The sequence below is a fragment of the Hirundo rustica genome, chromosome 4, assembly GCF_015227805.2.
Source record: "Hirundo rustica isolate bHirRus1 chromosome 4, bHirRus1.pri.v3, whole genome shotgun sequence".
NCBI classification, from domain to species: Eukaryota; Metazoa; Chordata; class Aves; order Passeriformes; family Hirundinidae; genus Hirundo; species Hirundo rustica.
This window is the reverse complement of record NC_053453.1, coordinates 11676204-11691758: the sequence shown is the minus strand read 5'-3', so window position 1 is coordinate 11691758 and position 15555 is coordinate 11676204. Positions and strand designations below refer to the sequence as shown.

The following is a 15555-nucleotide window of genomic DNA, read 5'->3' as shown; positions in this document are numbered from 1 at the left end:
CTTGCTTTTCCGGTTCTCTCCCATGTCTCACCAGTGTGGCAGCTGAGTGAGTAGGGGCTGTAAGATCAGTATCTGCTGCCTGGAGTTAAGACACTACAGGGCTCATAATTGCTCAGACATTTCATTCTGTATTTGTAGTGATGCGATTCTGATAATGGTCCCAGAAGAAACCACTCATCATTTGTAACTTTGACATTATTTAAGCATTCATGTTGGTATTTCTTCTCCTAAACTGGATCTTGAGAAGCAATTGTAACTGCCTCGTGATCGAGGGAAGGGTGGTTGACCAGGAAAGCTGGGGGTGAAAGAGGTTGGACAAACAATGCTTGAAAAAGTTGTGTTCATTTTTCAGCTTTAATTTTCAGTGGCATGGTCTTTTATTTGGAACAAATGAAAAATTACTTAATTGATCCTTCTTAATGCAAGCATTATGCTGCAGCTAAATACTTCACTGACTTGATGTTTCATTACTAACACCTAGTGGTATATAAGCCAAATGAGTGGGTTGAAGCTGGAAGCTTCACAGCTTTTCCAGGCTTTAAGTTAGTATTTTTAAGAGAATTTTTAGAGTTTTCACTTGGAGTAGTTTCACAGCCAGCTTAATCTTATCCTATATGAATCATAAAATGATTTAGGATGAAAAAGACAGCAGGTAGACCTCTTCAAGAGTCCGGCTGTTAACTCAGTCTTGCCAAATCCATCACTAAACCATGTCCTTAAATTCCACATCTACCTGTTATTTAAATGCCTCCAGGGATGGTGACTCAACATTTTCCTGGGCAGCTTATTCCAGTGCTTGGGATCCTTTTTGGTGAAGAAGTGTTTTTAATATCTAATTTGAACCTCCCTTGGCACAACTTCAGGTCATTTTTCTCTTGTCTTATCACTTGAGACAGTGGTAGTAGATAGCATAAGGAAACATGAAAAAAGGCAGAAAAATGGTTCTAATTAATCAGGGATGTAGATGAAAACAGCGTCTCAATAACCTGGACTGGAGTGGTGGAATACTTAACTACTTATGTCAGTGGAAGAAACATCCTTTTGCGTGTTAGGCTTTTTAATAAAGTGTCACAGATTTGTGAGTGTCTGTAGCTTCAGAAAGTGGTTTTAGGGTTCTTCCTAGCTCATTGCTGTAATTGTACAAACTTCTGATGCTTTGTGCCAGTGCGGATGTAGCTGAGGACTGAGCTCTGATGCAGATTCAGCAGAAATGAATGTTTTGTGATATTTTATCACAAAATCAACAGCTGCCTCTGCAAAAAAAAACCCCTTCAGGAATATGACTAAGGATTTCAGGAATAGGGAATTATTATTGGACTGTTCTTTTCAGTGTATCTGTAATGGCTTGCTGTAGCATTAACTAGGACATTTTGTAAATCCCTACTTTTAGCCATAAATCTGTTTGCTGGGAGGAATGAGAGATGACTGGGACAGTGTTTGGTTCTGCATTTTTGGAAAGATCTGGTTACATTAGTAGAGTTTCTCAGACGAGCAGTGTTGTTCCTTGCTTTATTTTCAGGAACTGCTGTTAATTCTCCTCTGCACTGCCATAACTACTAGGAATGTTGATGGTCTGTTTGTGTGAGGAGCATAGCTAAGCAGTATTTCATTAACTGTTTTCCTTGCACTTTTTTACTTTTCTTACTTTGGATGCAGAATGTCCAGAGGTGTCATACAGGAGCCTTACTTGCTGTGTGCAGTAATCCCTCTGCTCTTTCCTCTCTTCTGATCTCTTTGTATTTCATCTCATAATGCTGCTGTGCCTTTCAGCCTGCTAAATAGGAAATCAGAAGCTTAAAGTGGGCATGATCCTCATCAATCTCTTGATGCTTGAGTATTTCGGTGATCTAACACAACAGATTGTTGAAAAAAACCCTTAAAACAATATGTGTTCCTGTTCAAATTTCACAGTAGAAGATTTCTCATGAGAGGTGAATGTTACAGCTGTTAAAGTCTGAAGGGAGGACAAGATGTGCTAGCACAGCAAATATGAAGGAGTGACGATCATTGTCTCGTTTTTTGTACAATTCTTTATGAGCCTTGTGTTCGCTGTTGTAATTTTCTCCAGTTAATGTGGTCGCAAAGAGGCAGAACTAGAGAGGATGAGTAGCAGAGGAAGTGTTTAGAGTTAAACTACTTGTAACTCCGTTCTGCCTGTTGCAAGAAAGAAGGTAGAATTTCAGCTAGGCTTAAGTAATCCAGGTAAGAATCCTTACTGACTAGTTACTGAGCATAACATGCATTGATACCTTTTTAGAGTTACTGGTTTGGAATGTTATCTTCTTGAAAGGCAATGAACAGTTACTCCAGTTTACCTTCAGGTGTTAAAATAAAATGTAAGTTGTTGTGGATGTTTAATAAGATCTTCTGTCTTTGAATTCGTAGTAATTTACTTCATAATAATCTTAAATACACTGGAGACTGAAGGACTAAAAAAAGTATTTCTTTTTATCTCAGAAAGCATAAACATAGAGATTGCAGGTGCTCAATGAATGTAGAGTATGCACAGTAGAGGACTTGGTATAACTTTTGTTGTCATATTCTACTTGTAGGTAAAAAGAACATACTCTCATGGTACGTATAGAGCTGGCCCAATGAGACAGATCAGCCTGGTTGGAGCAGTTGATGAGGAAGTGGGGGATTACTTCCCTGAATTCCTTGATATGTTGGAAGAATCACCCTTCTTAAAAGTAAGGACAGAAGGGAATGGGTTGGGAGAAGGGGGACAACATGCTGTGTAGTGCTGTTACAATAATAAAGTGAGAGTATGTGATACTTGTTTAGGTAATTGAGTGTTCTAATAAATTCTTTCATCATGAGAGATAAAGGCTGCATTTAAAAAGTTTTTTAAAGTAACTCACTTGAAAATTGTGGCTTGTATTTCCCATTAGTGTACACTGCCATGGGGAACACTTTCTAGTTTAAAATTAGAGAGTCGTAAAGACAGTGATGATGGGCCCATTATGTGGGTACGTCCAGGAGAGCAGATGATCCCTGTGGCTGACATGCCAAAGTCACCTTTCAAAAGGAAGAGGTAAGTTGAATTGTTTTACTTGGTAGATGGCTGTTTAGTAGTTTTTTTTCTTTACAAATTCATTTTATCCCAAACCTTTTACTGTTTGATATTACATGCTAATATAAATTATTGTAAATCTTCATCTCTGAAACCACTTTTTTGTTGTTTTTGTAAGAATCTGGATTTTTTGTTTTAATTTTGGCTGTCTGGCCAAGTAAGGTGCTGGTCCTTCTTGGAGCTTTAATAGAAATTTAAGGTGAAAACTTGAGGAAAATGTGTACATGTATGACATGTGCCGTGATATGTACCATGAGACGGGAATTGGTACCCCTGTTGTTACCTGTGAGTGGCTGTGTTACGACCTCTGGAGACAAGGGCTCTTCTCTCACCTGGAAGATAACAAATCCAACATTAAACAAAATCTTTAAGCTTTGCTGTGGTATTGTGTATAAGAACCAGCTGATGAGTAGGGAAGGCCTCTTGCAGAAGTTGGATATTGTATGTCATAAGGAGTTGTCATGGGAATTCTTTTCAAAATATGAACACAAGAAGGTGGCGTACGAGAAGCGGAAGCAGGGGCAGGTGCCTCAGGAGGAGTGTAGAGACACTGTCCAGCCATGAAGGGGATGGATGCAGTTACAGCCAAAGAGCATCGGGACTTGATTTTGGCAAGGGATGTGAAGGGCAGCAGAGACTTACACTGGCATATGGACAGAGAAGGACTGGGAAAATGGAGGGCATTTGCTGAATAGGGCAAAGGACCTGGGGACAAAGGACATGGAAAAGTCTGAGATAGCGCTTTCTTTGCCCTTGTCTTTTTGAGTGAGATTTACTTTCAGGAATGCTCTGTCTTGGAGACAGTGAGAGTGTCTGGAGCAAGGGCTACTTGCCTTCAGTGGAGGAAAATCAGGTTAAGAAACTTAATAGAAATGCAGATTAGACAGAGACAAGCCTGTGGGACCTGCTGGGATGGATCACATCCCACAAGTGCAGTGGGAGTTGGCCAGTATCATTGCAAAGCCATTGTCTTTGAAAGATCATGGCAACTGGCAAAGGTTCCTGAAAGCAAATGCCACTCCAGTCATTTAGAAGGGTAAGTAACAGAACCTGGGTAACTGCAGGCCAGTCAGTTTCACCTTCATCCTGGGAAAGTTGCCATTTCATAGACGAGCAGTGCAGCAGATTGAGGGACAGGGTTCTTCCCCTCTGCTCATCACCGGTGAGACACATCTGCAGTATCATGCCCAGTTCTGGGCTCACCAGGCCCCAGGCCAAGACAGGCATGGCCATACTGGAGTGTGTCTGGTGATGTGGCAGAGCTGGGATTTACTCTTGAGAAAAGAATGCTCAGTGGGACCGTATCAGTGTGTTTAAGCACTTCACAGAAGGTTGTAAAAAGGACTTATTTCAGCAGTGCCCAGTGACATGAACAGAGAGAATGGATACAAACTGAATTACAAGAAAGTACATTTAAAATAAGGGAAAAAAAAGTTTCTTTTTTTTGCACAGGGGAGCAGTCCTGTTGGCTATGATAGAAATTAGGTAATTCAGAGAAATTTCTGTATCACTGTTACTGTTTTTCTTTTACAGAACTACCAATGAAATAAAAAACTTGCAGTACCTACCTCGAACCAGTGAACCCCGTGAAATGCTCTTTGAAGACCGGACCCGAGCCCATGCGGATCACATAGGACAAGGCTTTGAACGGCAGACCACAGCTGCTGTGGGAGTGTTGAAGGCTGTGCACTGTGGGGAGTGGTAGGTGTCGATTGGCTTCACCTAGGTGTTAGAAAAATGTTTGCCTGAATTGCCGTTTGTAATTGGAAGGGAGTGCAGAATAGGTTAATCTAGGATTAAAGATTCCTTGAAGGCTTCATAGGTCCTGGCTGAGCATTAGATGTTTGTCTGCCCTCTTTAGATTGTGTGTGGCTTTGCTGTGTGGTTGAACCAGAAATGTGTACCTTGCAGTGACAGTTCAATAGCTATAATTGAGTTGCTGTTACTGAGATCACGTTAGATGTAAAAACACCTCACACTTCATTTTGCTTAAAGTGGTGCATAGAGACTGCAGCAGAGGTGCCCATGGAGACCTTCTGGTAGTTCTTTGTGTTGTCTAGAGATGAGCAGAATTCTTACGCTTCTGCTTCTCCAGTCATGGCTGTTATAACCCTGATTTATTTATGAAGCTTGCCTAGGAAGAATTCTGTTGGAAGTTGTATGATATTTTTTGGTGTCTGTCTTTGGAATTCCTTAGTGAGATGCGGGAAATTACATGTTCCCCATTTGAAGTTTGTTTACATGTTAACCAAATAAAAGACCCATAACCATATGTGCTACCTGGTCCAGATCTGTGAGGCATTTATTTATGTCTTCAGACCGTGGAGGATGACTTTAGTTTTGGAGGTTACCTTTGCATATGTAAACACTATAAACACCTTTTTGTCTGTCTAGAAATCAGAAGAGCAAATTCTATTTGGACAAAATTATGTGAATTTGTGTTATAGTGCATGAGTTCATTGACATAGAAAGTAGAATAATTGTCACTTGGGGAAGAAGTGGATTGTTCAGATGATAATGTTTGTCTCTTGGGCTCTGAGGTTTTCAGTTTCCTTCCCCTTCAGGTTGACGACGGTGGGAGCCTTCAACTTCCTGCTTGCTCCGACTGCTGTGGTGAATTAAGACTGAGCCATAGTAGCAGAGCAAGAGCTGAGATAACTCTGTAGATCTGAATATTCTAAGTTACACTTTGCACATTTGAGAAATGGACTTGCACACCAAGTAAAGAAACCAAACAAAACCCCACTCCCCGAACTTGGATGTTTGTGGGAATTAAGACATTGAATTGATAGTAATTTAAGTGTCTGGGAACTTCCCATTCACATCCTATAGCTTTCTAGCATAGTTGACAGTCCTTCAGTTTTGGGAATAAAAATGAAATATCAGCATTTCATTTTAGTGTAAAGACTGAAAATGTATCTTTTAATTCAGAATAAAAAATTTGTAACTGATGGATGGAGACAAGTAAAATATACAACACAAGCAATACAATAAAAGTTACATATTCCAGGCTTGATTTGGCCTAAATTATAATTCCTGCTTTCCCTTTCCACTTTTGTTAATTTTGAAAAGCCACTTCAGTGTACTTACATGATGAGAACTAATCAGGGCTTATGATAACAAAGCATCATTGATTAATGTGGCACATTAAAATTATTTTAGGTATTAGTTTTGCCATAATTTGCAATTTGTGGGTGGATTTATTTTAAAGGAAACAACATGAATGGAAGTTTTGAAAAATCTAGTTTTTATTTTTGTTCAGTTTTGTTTCTTTTCTTAATCTGTTTGAATAGTTGAACAAACCTGAAAAGCTGGAGATATTCTGGAGTGATTAAGGCATTATGGCAGTAAAAATGCACACGTTCTAGTGATGAGATAATGTATATAGGAATAATACTTTCTGTGAGGAAAAAATGGGCTGTCTGAACTAAATCCATAAAAATGGGTTTGGTGTGCAAAAAGAGCTTTATAAGTTGCTGTAGATTTAAAGAAAGTAGGATTTATTTTTTAGTTGATAGGGCTGAATGTTAATTCTAGGTGGGATAAACAGTGTCTTTCAGAGCAGACGGGAACAGAAAGGTTGAAAAGCAAAAAGCAGCTTATGGTGCTAGAGGACAGACATGGAAACTAAACTTGGTATTTTGAAGAAATAAAATATTTGTCCTTTCCCAAGTGTGACATGATCTTGATTTGAGGTATTTTGTAAAATTATTGTATTATGATCTTCTTTTTATTGCTTTGAGTATGTACAATTTACAGAACTATTGCTAGCAAAAGGAATCCAATCCTTTTGAAGAATGAGGTTAAGGGGAAAAAATACTGCCAAAACCAGTTCTAGCAGTTCTCTAGTAGAGGCTTAAATGGGTTTTTCTGAAGTTATCTTATGTTTTGTTTTCATTTAATGTTGTTTTGGACATCAACTGAATTTCTGTGCTACAGTTTTGCTTGGGGGTAGGTACCTAATACCAAAATTAAAGGTTTTGCAAAATATTATCTCAAAGTTGTACTAAAGATAAAATCTGCAAAGAATACAGAATTTAAAATTATCTGACAGTGTTTTTTCTCAGTTGTTTGCAAGAGGAATGTTATGTTCTGTGACAGAATTGCAGCACAGAGCTGGTGATCCGTGCTCTTGGACAGATGAGGCTAGGAATGACAATGCATAAACCAGAATAGACACTTCTGGGAAAACACATTGATTTGGATTGAAGTTCCCTAAGTGTGTGAAATATTCTTTCAATTGATTTAAAGTCTTAACTTCATTTACAAATACTGGGGACTCCAAATGTAAATCCATATTTTCATGAAAAAAACCCCTGCATTATGAAAGGTAGATTAATGTAGTTAATATTTTTAATGCCACTTATTAGCAGTGTTTCTGAAGTTTTTTGCTTTCAGTGTTTAAATTCTTTTTGGGAGTATATAGATCAAAATACGGAGACACATTTTAATCTTTGTAAAACCGGAAGTAAAATATGTGGTCCAAAAATTCTCCCTAGCATACTTTCAGTAGTTGATCTGGGTGGTTTTTGTTTTTTGTTTTCCTCCTGAAAATAGCCTCAGACTGGTTATTTTTTGTTTTATTGAGGTCATGACCTAAATAAAATTAACATGTCTCCTATGTTTAAAAAGCCTGAATGAAGTGTACATCATTGCCTGCTTCCTAGAACCAGTAATAACAGGACATGTATATATCTTTATATAAAAATAGGTGATCATCTTGCTTTTTGGAAAGGGCTTGTGAACATCCATTAGATTCTGAAGATTCTGAAATGCTTCAGCTCTGCTGCAACAGCTGTTCCCCAGGCCCCCTACATCTGACTTCCACCCCGTTTTTGTAGGGTGGAAGTGGGGTGAGGGCTGTCCTGGAGGGGTGGCAGGCGCCAGCCCGGCCCTGCAGGTGGGAGAGGCGGGCGGCGAGCAGCAGCTCCGCTCCCTGGTTCCGCTCCCTGGACGTGCAGCCTGTGCCCACTGCGGGCCCAGGAGGAAGAAATCTTTAACCAGGTTCTTCCTGGCTGAGAAACTGTCCTTGCAAAACTTCTCCAATGCGAGCTTTATCCTTTATAAATGAAATCTTTGTGTCATCACATGTAAATTAAAAAAAAAAAAAAAAACTTTTAAAATGTAGGCATCCCTCAAAAGCAAGCATGTGGAGCTTTTTTTTTTAACATGTTTTCAGTGCAGAACAGAGTTTTGCCTTTAGATCAGAAAGTTACAAAGATTGTAGCTGCTTTTGCCTTTTGTGAGCCGATTCTAGATTGTCTTGGTTTTGAAAGACTGTTGTCTGCCAAGGAAAGCTAGAGCCTCCCTTGTAATGGAGAATGTAAACCCCTCCTTCCCTCCAAATTATTATAATTTTGCAATTAGGGGCTTTCAGGCAAAGATATGGGAATAGGAGTAACAGTTCTTTACTAGGAATATTAAAAAAGGAAAATAAAAATGTAGTAGTAGAAAAAAAAAACAAAAAAGAAACAAGCAAGGAAGCAAACAAAAATCCTGGAAAAAACCCTGACTGAGTCAGGGATATGACCTGGCACCCTGTTGGTCAGGGTGTTGGAAGCAGTCCAGATAAATCCTCCTGGAGTAACAGATGTGGTTCTGTGGAGTAGAGATGGTCCTGTAGAAAGTCCAGTGGTGATGAGGTGGGTCCAGTCTCCCTCTGGGAATCCAGTGGAAAAAAATGGATCCCTTGTGTCCTTCAGTCCCAGTTTTTATCTAGCTAGGAACAGCTGGCTCCTCCCCCACTGTGTGGCGCATCTCGCAGTGGGATGATGGAATGTGTCATGTCATTCATGGTTCCTAATGGCCCATTATCAGAAGATGTGCCCCTGGAGGATGGAGGGGTGGTGAAAGAGATAGGAAACACTGCCCCACCTGGTTCGAATGGCTGGGCCATTATCAGAAGGCATCTGCTCCCCTCCCCCCTGGAGTAAGAAGGATAAAACATCTCCCAAAAACCAGCTTTCAACAGATGAGATAGAATACACATCTTTAGGTTACATAATCCAAGACAAGACGATGTCTCCAAAGGAACTGTATAAATGGTGTGCATTTCTTTGGGAGAGATGCTTTGGAACCTAGAGATGTTTCTCCTAACAATCTGAATATGGAGACAGCCTAATTCAGACTTTGCTCTTGTGCGGCTCTCTCTATAGTGAGCATAAATAGGGATATATTTTTCGGAGATGTTTTGTGTAGGATGCCGGTATTGGCTGATTACTGACATTGTGGCAGATTAATGTAGGTTCAGCGTTTACTCCAAACTCCGAGCACGGTGTTGGAGGCTGAGATGCCGAGCAGTGGTTGCCATAGTGCTCCCAGTCAGACTGCTGCATGCTTAGGTACCTGATGGGTACATCGTGTTGGAGTGCTGACAGAGTAAGCCCAGTATATCTGGGACAGCTGTCTTTCAGCATCTAGGCAGACAAGAGGACAGTTAAAAATAGAAGTGAGAAATTGTGTGTTTTGTTGGCCTTTTATCACTGCCTTTACTTCCACTTATAAAGAAACTGTAGTTTATTTGTTTAACCAGTTTACTGAGGTTGTGGTTTAGAATTAACTGTTTTGATCAACTTTTTTTTTTTTTAAATGTAGGTTATGGTAGAGTTGTTGAGTTTTTTTAAGTTAAAAAAAGTTGCTTTATTCTTGCTTGCGGACCTTTTGTTATTTTCTGCAGCATGGTAATTTCAGCCTCTGACTGTGCACTTCTTACTCTTCTGTAGGTCTGAGCAGCCTCGTATAACCAAAGATGTAATTTGTTTTCATGCTGAGGACTTCTTGGAGGTAGTTCAGCGAATGCAGTTAGATTTGCACGAGCCTCCACTCTCACAGGTAAGCACGCTTAGAGCTGATGGTCAGCGTTCTCTGAGGACTAAATCAGAGTTCTCACCTTTCTCCCACTTCCTCCCTACAGTGTGTCCAGTGGGTTGATGATGCAAAACTTAATCAGCTGCGAAGGGAAGGCATTCGATATGCCAGAATCCAGTTGTTTGATAATGACATTTATTTCATCCCGAGGAATGTTGTGCACCAGTTCAAAACAGTTTCAGCTGTATGTAGTTTGGCTTGGCACATCCGGCTCAAGCTCTATCATTCAGAGGAAGAACTCTCTCAAAACACAAGTACTGTTGAAGCAGGGACCTCTGCAGACCCCAAGTCTTCGGTTGTTGGACTTCAGACTGACAGAAATTGTACCGTGAGCAAAGATACCTCCGAAGACACCAAATTTCCAGATGCTCTGCAGACCAAGTACCCACAGCAGGAATTTTTGCCGATAAAACATGAACCTCTTGCATCTTTCCAAGTAAAAGAAGAACCCATGAATGTTGATCTTGCTGAAAAGACAGTGACACCTAATGATGTCGGGGGGCAGAATGTTCAGGCTAGGCTGGATCACGTTGAGTTGACATCAATAAAGTTGGAAATGGATTCTAAATTTGAACCTGGCAACAAGGACTTACAAGGCAAGTTGTGCTCTGGAGGTCATGTACGTCCAGAGGATACAAGACAACCTAGCTCATCATATCCAAAATTGCATGGACAAAGAGAGGATGATTTTTTGTGCTAAATTTGTATATATGGTTTTAAATTTCTTTTTAAACTTAATGATGTAATAATGTAAAGATCATAAGTTGTGAGGCAAGTTTGTGACTTGTCTTCGCATCTGTTACAGAAAATAGTTATGTAGCTTTGTAACATTCCTCAGTGCCTGTCCATAACTGTGAAGTATCAAAGCACTTAGGGCCAGATGCACTGTAAACACTGCAGGTTTAACATAAAGAAGTCTTTAAATAATTTTGAGTTGTAGGTTTTAGAGTAGAGCTGACATTTAACATATATATTTTTTGTAAGATGAGCCAGAATTCTTTTTGACAATTCCAGGCTTTTCCATAGAGCTTATTTATACCAATTTTTTCATTTTAAATGTGTCAGCACTGTAGTGTAAATATCTTTTTTAAAAATCTTTTTAGTGTGATTTATACTGAAATGTGAGCCGCTTAATAAAGGTTCATAATAACAGATTGGTTTTATTTTTGGGTCTGCAAAAAATAATTCAGTTCAACTGCCTCTCTTAGTGGTTATGTTTCTACCTGCCACTAATGCATAGGATACCCTTATGCCTTGAGGGTGAGGAGCTGTAGCAAACTGAGGTTGAGCTGAGGCATCTTTGTAAATGCAGATTAGTCAGAAGGCAGAATCAGTCCTCCCTTCACACGACTTACACGTGCTCGTTCCAGGCACACCCCAAACTCCTGCTGTCAGATATTCAGGTGCAACAGGGAGACAAACTGGCTGTGTGGAGGGCAGTCGGACGTGCAGTGGGCTCCAGGAGCGCTACCAATGCCCGCCTGCATCTCTCTACCTGAGCTGTGCAAGGGAGCAGATTCCCTCCTGGGCTTTGCCCCTTGGCCTTGCTCAGGGCACAGTTCAGACAGTTCCATGTCACCTAAAAAAAAAACAACCACCCAACCAAAAAACCAACACACCCACAAAACAAGCCAAAAAAGCAACCACTCCCTCAAATCTTTATCTAACTACAATTAAAAGAATAATTAAGTGGTGACTACAATTAAAAGAATATTTAAGTGGTTACTTACCAAGCTAAAAGGGCCTCAACTTTAGCAGGGATCTGTAATTCACAGAGATACCTGGATTTGAATTGCTCCCTGTGCTGATGGTGCCAGGCAATAAAGGGGCTTGCCAATATGTGTAGTGGGAATGTTCCTCATGAGTCACAGTTTGGAAGCAAGAGGTGTTTCATTAAGAAAATAACAGCATTGTCCAAGTTAACTGTTCTCTTTCCCCATCTATGGAACACTTGGATTCTTTTGTGTTCCGAGGGGAGAGAACTTCGAGGCTAGCTAGCATCTGATCTGGTAACTCTGCCATTTAACTTATTTATTCTCTGTGTAGTGAACTCTTGTGTAGTTCAAATACAGCTGCATGATACGTCTCTCTCTTGGGTAGCTGCACACAACAGTAAACTGCCCTACATTCTGTCCTTCAGCTAAATACTTAAAACTTCAGATCCAAGGCCTATTATTTCCAAAGCCCTCTGTAACTCTGATTTTTGTTAGGATTTTTCTGTATAACATTTTTAAAGGTTGTACATCCTTAAGTACCCAATTTATAAACTTTGATGCACTTAGTGGTCACTTTGGCTTCATTTGTAGCAATAGAACAATGTGATTCTCTGGCCATGTCCAGTTCAACTACCTGAGGTCCTTCTGTTGTAAATGTTTTTTCCTCATAGGTTGTTAAAATTTAAAATGTTAAAATCAGCTATTTATTAGATGAGTGCCCTGATTGGTTTAATCCAAAATAGGTCTGTCAAGGAACTATTAATCAAATCAATATTTGAATTGCTAAACATTACTCCTATATAGCCATAATTATGTATTAGAGAAGCAATAGAAATGTGGGTCTCTTGGATGTGGCTAATACATCCTTAAGTCTTACTACTGTTTTCTTTAATGCTTGCTGGCTAAGAGATTACTACCAGTGTTTCAGCCTCAGGGATCTTGCTTTCCCCTTTGCCATGAGCAAATTATTCATGTGTGATGTGGTAAGTTATTGCTTTAGCATATTCCGATCTGAAAAATTTAATTTGTTCATGTAAGAATTTGAGCCTTCCTTATAGCAGGAATGTGGTCTCAGCTCCCTTTAGTGTTTTCTGGAAATAATACTTCCACCTGTAATCTCTGGCTTCATGGGCATCCATACAGAGTTACTTGGCCTTCCGTCCCTGTTCTCTGTGCTGCCCATGGAATACAGCAACAGAGCAGAGCTGCGGGTTGTAGTTTGCAGTCTGCAGGTGGGATAGATGAGGGCTCCAGCTTTAGCAAAACCAGCCTTGCCAGATGCTGCTTTTTAAAATAAAAAACACACAAAAGAAACTCCCCAAACTATTTAGTTGACTCAGAATAACGATCTTAGCAGTGTGCTGGTCATGCATTTGCCAAGCATTTGTTTGGGTTCAAGTGATTTTTAGTAACCTGCCAGGTTTTAGTGAAGTGTGGACATACATCCCCCAGGACAGCTGCCAACTTTCTGCAGCATAGGCCCTGTCCAGACAGAAATAATAAGTCTTTGAAAATTATTAGCAAATACAACTTTACACTTACGAGTAGAATTTTATTTTCTTCTGGAGATCTGCTCAGTGGTCTTGGCTGATGTGGTCTTAAACTTCTGCTCAGGTATCTTAGTCCTGAGATTTTGCTTCTGAAGTGCCCATACCTTTGGCCCATTTTTTCTTGCCACTTCTAGAGTTTAAAGAGATATTTTTTAAGTGGCAGGGTTTTTTTTTGCAGTTTTTATGTATTCTTTTGTTTCTTTGAGACAGACTAGATTCTCACTTTAGGCAGAATTCCCTGCAGACAGAATTTGAACCATAATAGGATTATCAATGGCTCCCAGACCTCCCTTTGCATTTACAGATGTCTGCAGTCTGGGCTGACTGGCTGCATTACTGTTCACTTTTTACTTGCTTTTTAAAGAAAAGATTTAAAAGGAGTGTTGTCCTCTCCCTGTGGTGTGTTCATTTTAATGAGGTTGTCCTTTGAGAGGGGAATACTTTTTCTGAGAATTTCATCTCCCAAGTGGTTCATTAGTCTCACAAAGGCCTTGCTTCAGTCCTGTGCTGCAGCCTTTGTTCATGCTGCATACAACTTCATCTTCAGACTTTTGCTTCAGCAATAAATCTCTCATGCCTTCTGCTGTAGTGAAATTAGTCCTTGCTTATTGCTTTTCCCCCTTCTCTGGATTTTGGTGATATATAAATCTTTGTTATTTTGGCTGAAATCTCCAGTGTTTTAATTGTCTCTCTTGGCCCTTGTTCTTGTGCATATTGGAGAGAATTGCCCAAGCCCATTGGTGCTGTTCCTATCTCCCTGCACGTGCAGTGGTGTTCCAGTTAATAACATAATGTGCAGAAAATTAGATGTTTTCCTAGATCCTGATACATATTTTTGGGTAGCAAAGAATTGCATTGTTACAATTGCTAAACAAGCTTCCAAGGGGGTAGCGCTTTTTTTTTTTTTTTTTTTTTTTTTTTTTTTTTTTTTTTTTTTTAAATATTGCTGGATCTTTTGCATTTCACTGACGACTGACTTCATGTGTTACATACAAGTGTTACTCAGTGTTGTGTCACCCCCAGCCCTTCAAATGCCTGAAAATTGACTGAAAGAACATTTTCATTACAGGTACTGCTGGCATGCAGATTTTTCCCTTCCTTGTTACTATAGTGAATATTTCAGTACTACTTTAACTGAAACATTAATTCTATCTAGTATTAGAAATAAAGTATTATTTTAGAAGGTGATGATTTAATTCTTCATCTGTGAAAGAATTCCTTGGCGATGAATAAAGTTGATTTTTAAGTGGATATACATGTGCACAGTAAATAAGTTGGAATTTCAAAAGATGTAGGAAATGGAAATCTGAAATAGTAGGATGCTGTGAAAGAGATCCGAACGTTACAGGTTTGGAAAATTGAATAAGTCTTCCAAGAAACACAAGACTGGTATTCATTTATCAAAATTACTGTTTTCTAATATCTGCATGTGAATAAGATGCTGAATTGACCAAAATAAATCCATGATTTTTCCTTGTGCATTGGCAAAATGAACTGTTGTGAGACAGTACACTGCAAAGTGACCCTGCTAGGCTGAAAGATGTACGGATTCTGATCAAGAGATCAAAGAACTCCTCGAGCTTCTCAAGTGTCATTTAATTTATTTTCTTGTAGTGGTCAGGTACGTAGAGAGCCTTGTGTTTAGGCAGCGCAGCGCCTGTACCTTACCAGGATTTATCCAAGCTGGAAATGGAAAGGATGAATTTTCACTGCTTTGTGCTTTGCTGTGAATGACTGTCAGGAATGTTTAATTTGATTATGAGTCACTGTGTTCAGCTGATACTTTATTACTTTCTTAAACAGATGAAATGCACTTTAAAATTGTATAGAAGTTACTGATATTTTGTGCAGATCCCACTGAAGTTGCAGCATATGTGGGAATATTTGGGGAACTGATTCCCACCAGTCACTCATTTCATTTTTCTTAAAAATGCAAGTTATTTTGTGTTCTGTTCAGAAGCAGTGATTAACTTCACAATATTTAGGTTGCTGTTTCTGTTAGAATCATCAGGGATACTGACATTGCAAATTTAGTGTATTATATTCTAACCACTGTTTTTCTCTGTGCTTTGATGCTGTTATGATCTCTGCTTTAAAGCCGTGCTGTACTTGAGTGCCAGCTAAACATTGATCTTCTCTTGTTCTGGTCATGCTGATAGATGAGCCTACTGATGAGGGCGTTAGTCCTGAATAGTCCTTTAATATTTGGTGTACAGTTATCTGATACAAACATTGATTAAAACAGCAGTTTAAACTTCCATTTTTATCAAGTTTGATTTTTCAATAGTTATTTTGATACTATGTTTTACCATTTAATTTGCCATCCGCTGGAATGACAGTCCCATGTTGG

The 15555-nt window shown here is 39.4% G+C and overlaps 1 protein-coding gene across 1 annotated transcript in view; it reads left to right on the top strand.

Moving 5' to 3' along the window:
• The window catches only part of RSBN1L (round spermatid basic protein 1 like), a 47156-nt gene extending 33069 nt beyond the window's left edge, over positions 1-14087 (top strand). The window contains exons 4-8 of the mRNA XM_040062474.1: positions 2553-2690; positions 2892-3034; positions 4607-4774; positions 9796-9904; positions 9987-14087. Of these exons, the coding sequence (XP_039918408.1) occupies positions 2553-2690; positions 2892-3034; positions 4607-4774; positions 9796-9904; positions 9987-10640 (1212 nt within the window). The 3' untranslated portion in view covers positions 10641-14087. The remainder of the gene's footprint in view (positions 1-2552; positions 2691-2891; positions 3035-4606; positions 4775-9795; positions 9905-9986) is intronic.
• The last annotated feature ends 1468 nt before the right edge of the window (positions 14088-15555 follow it).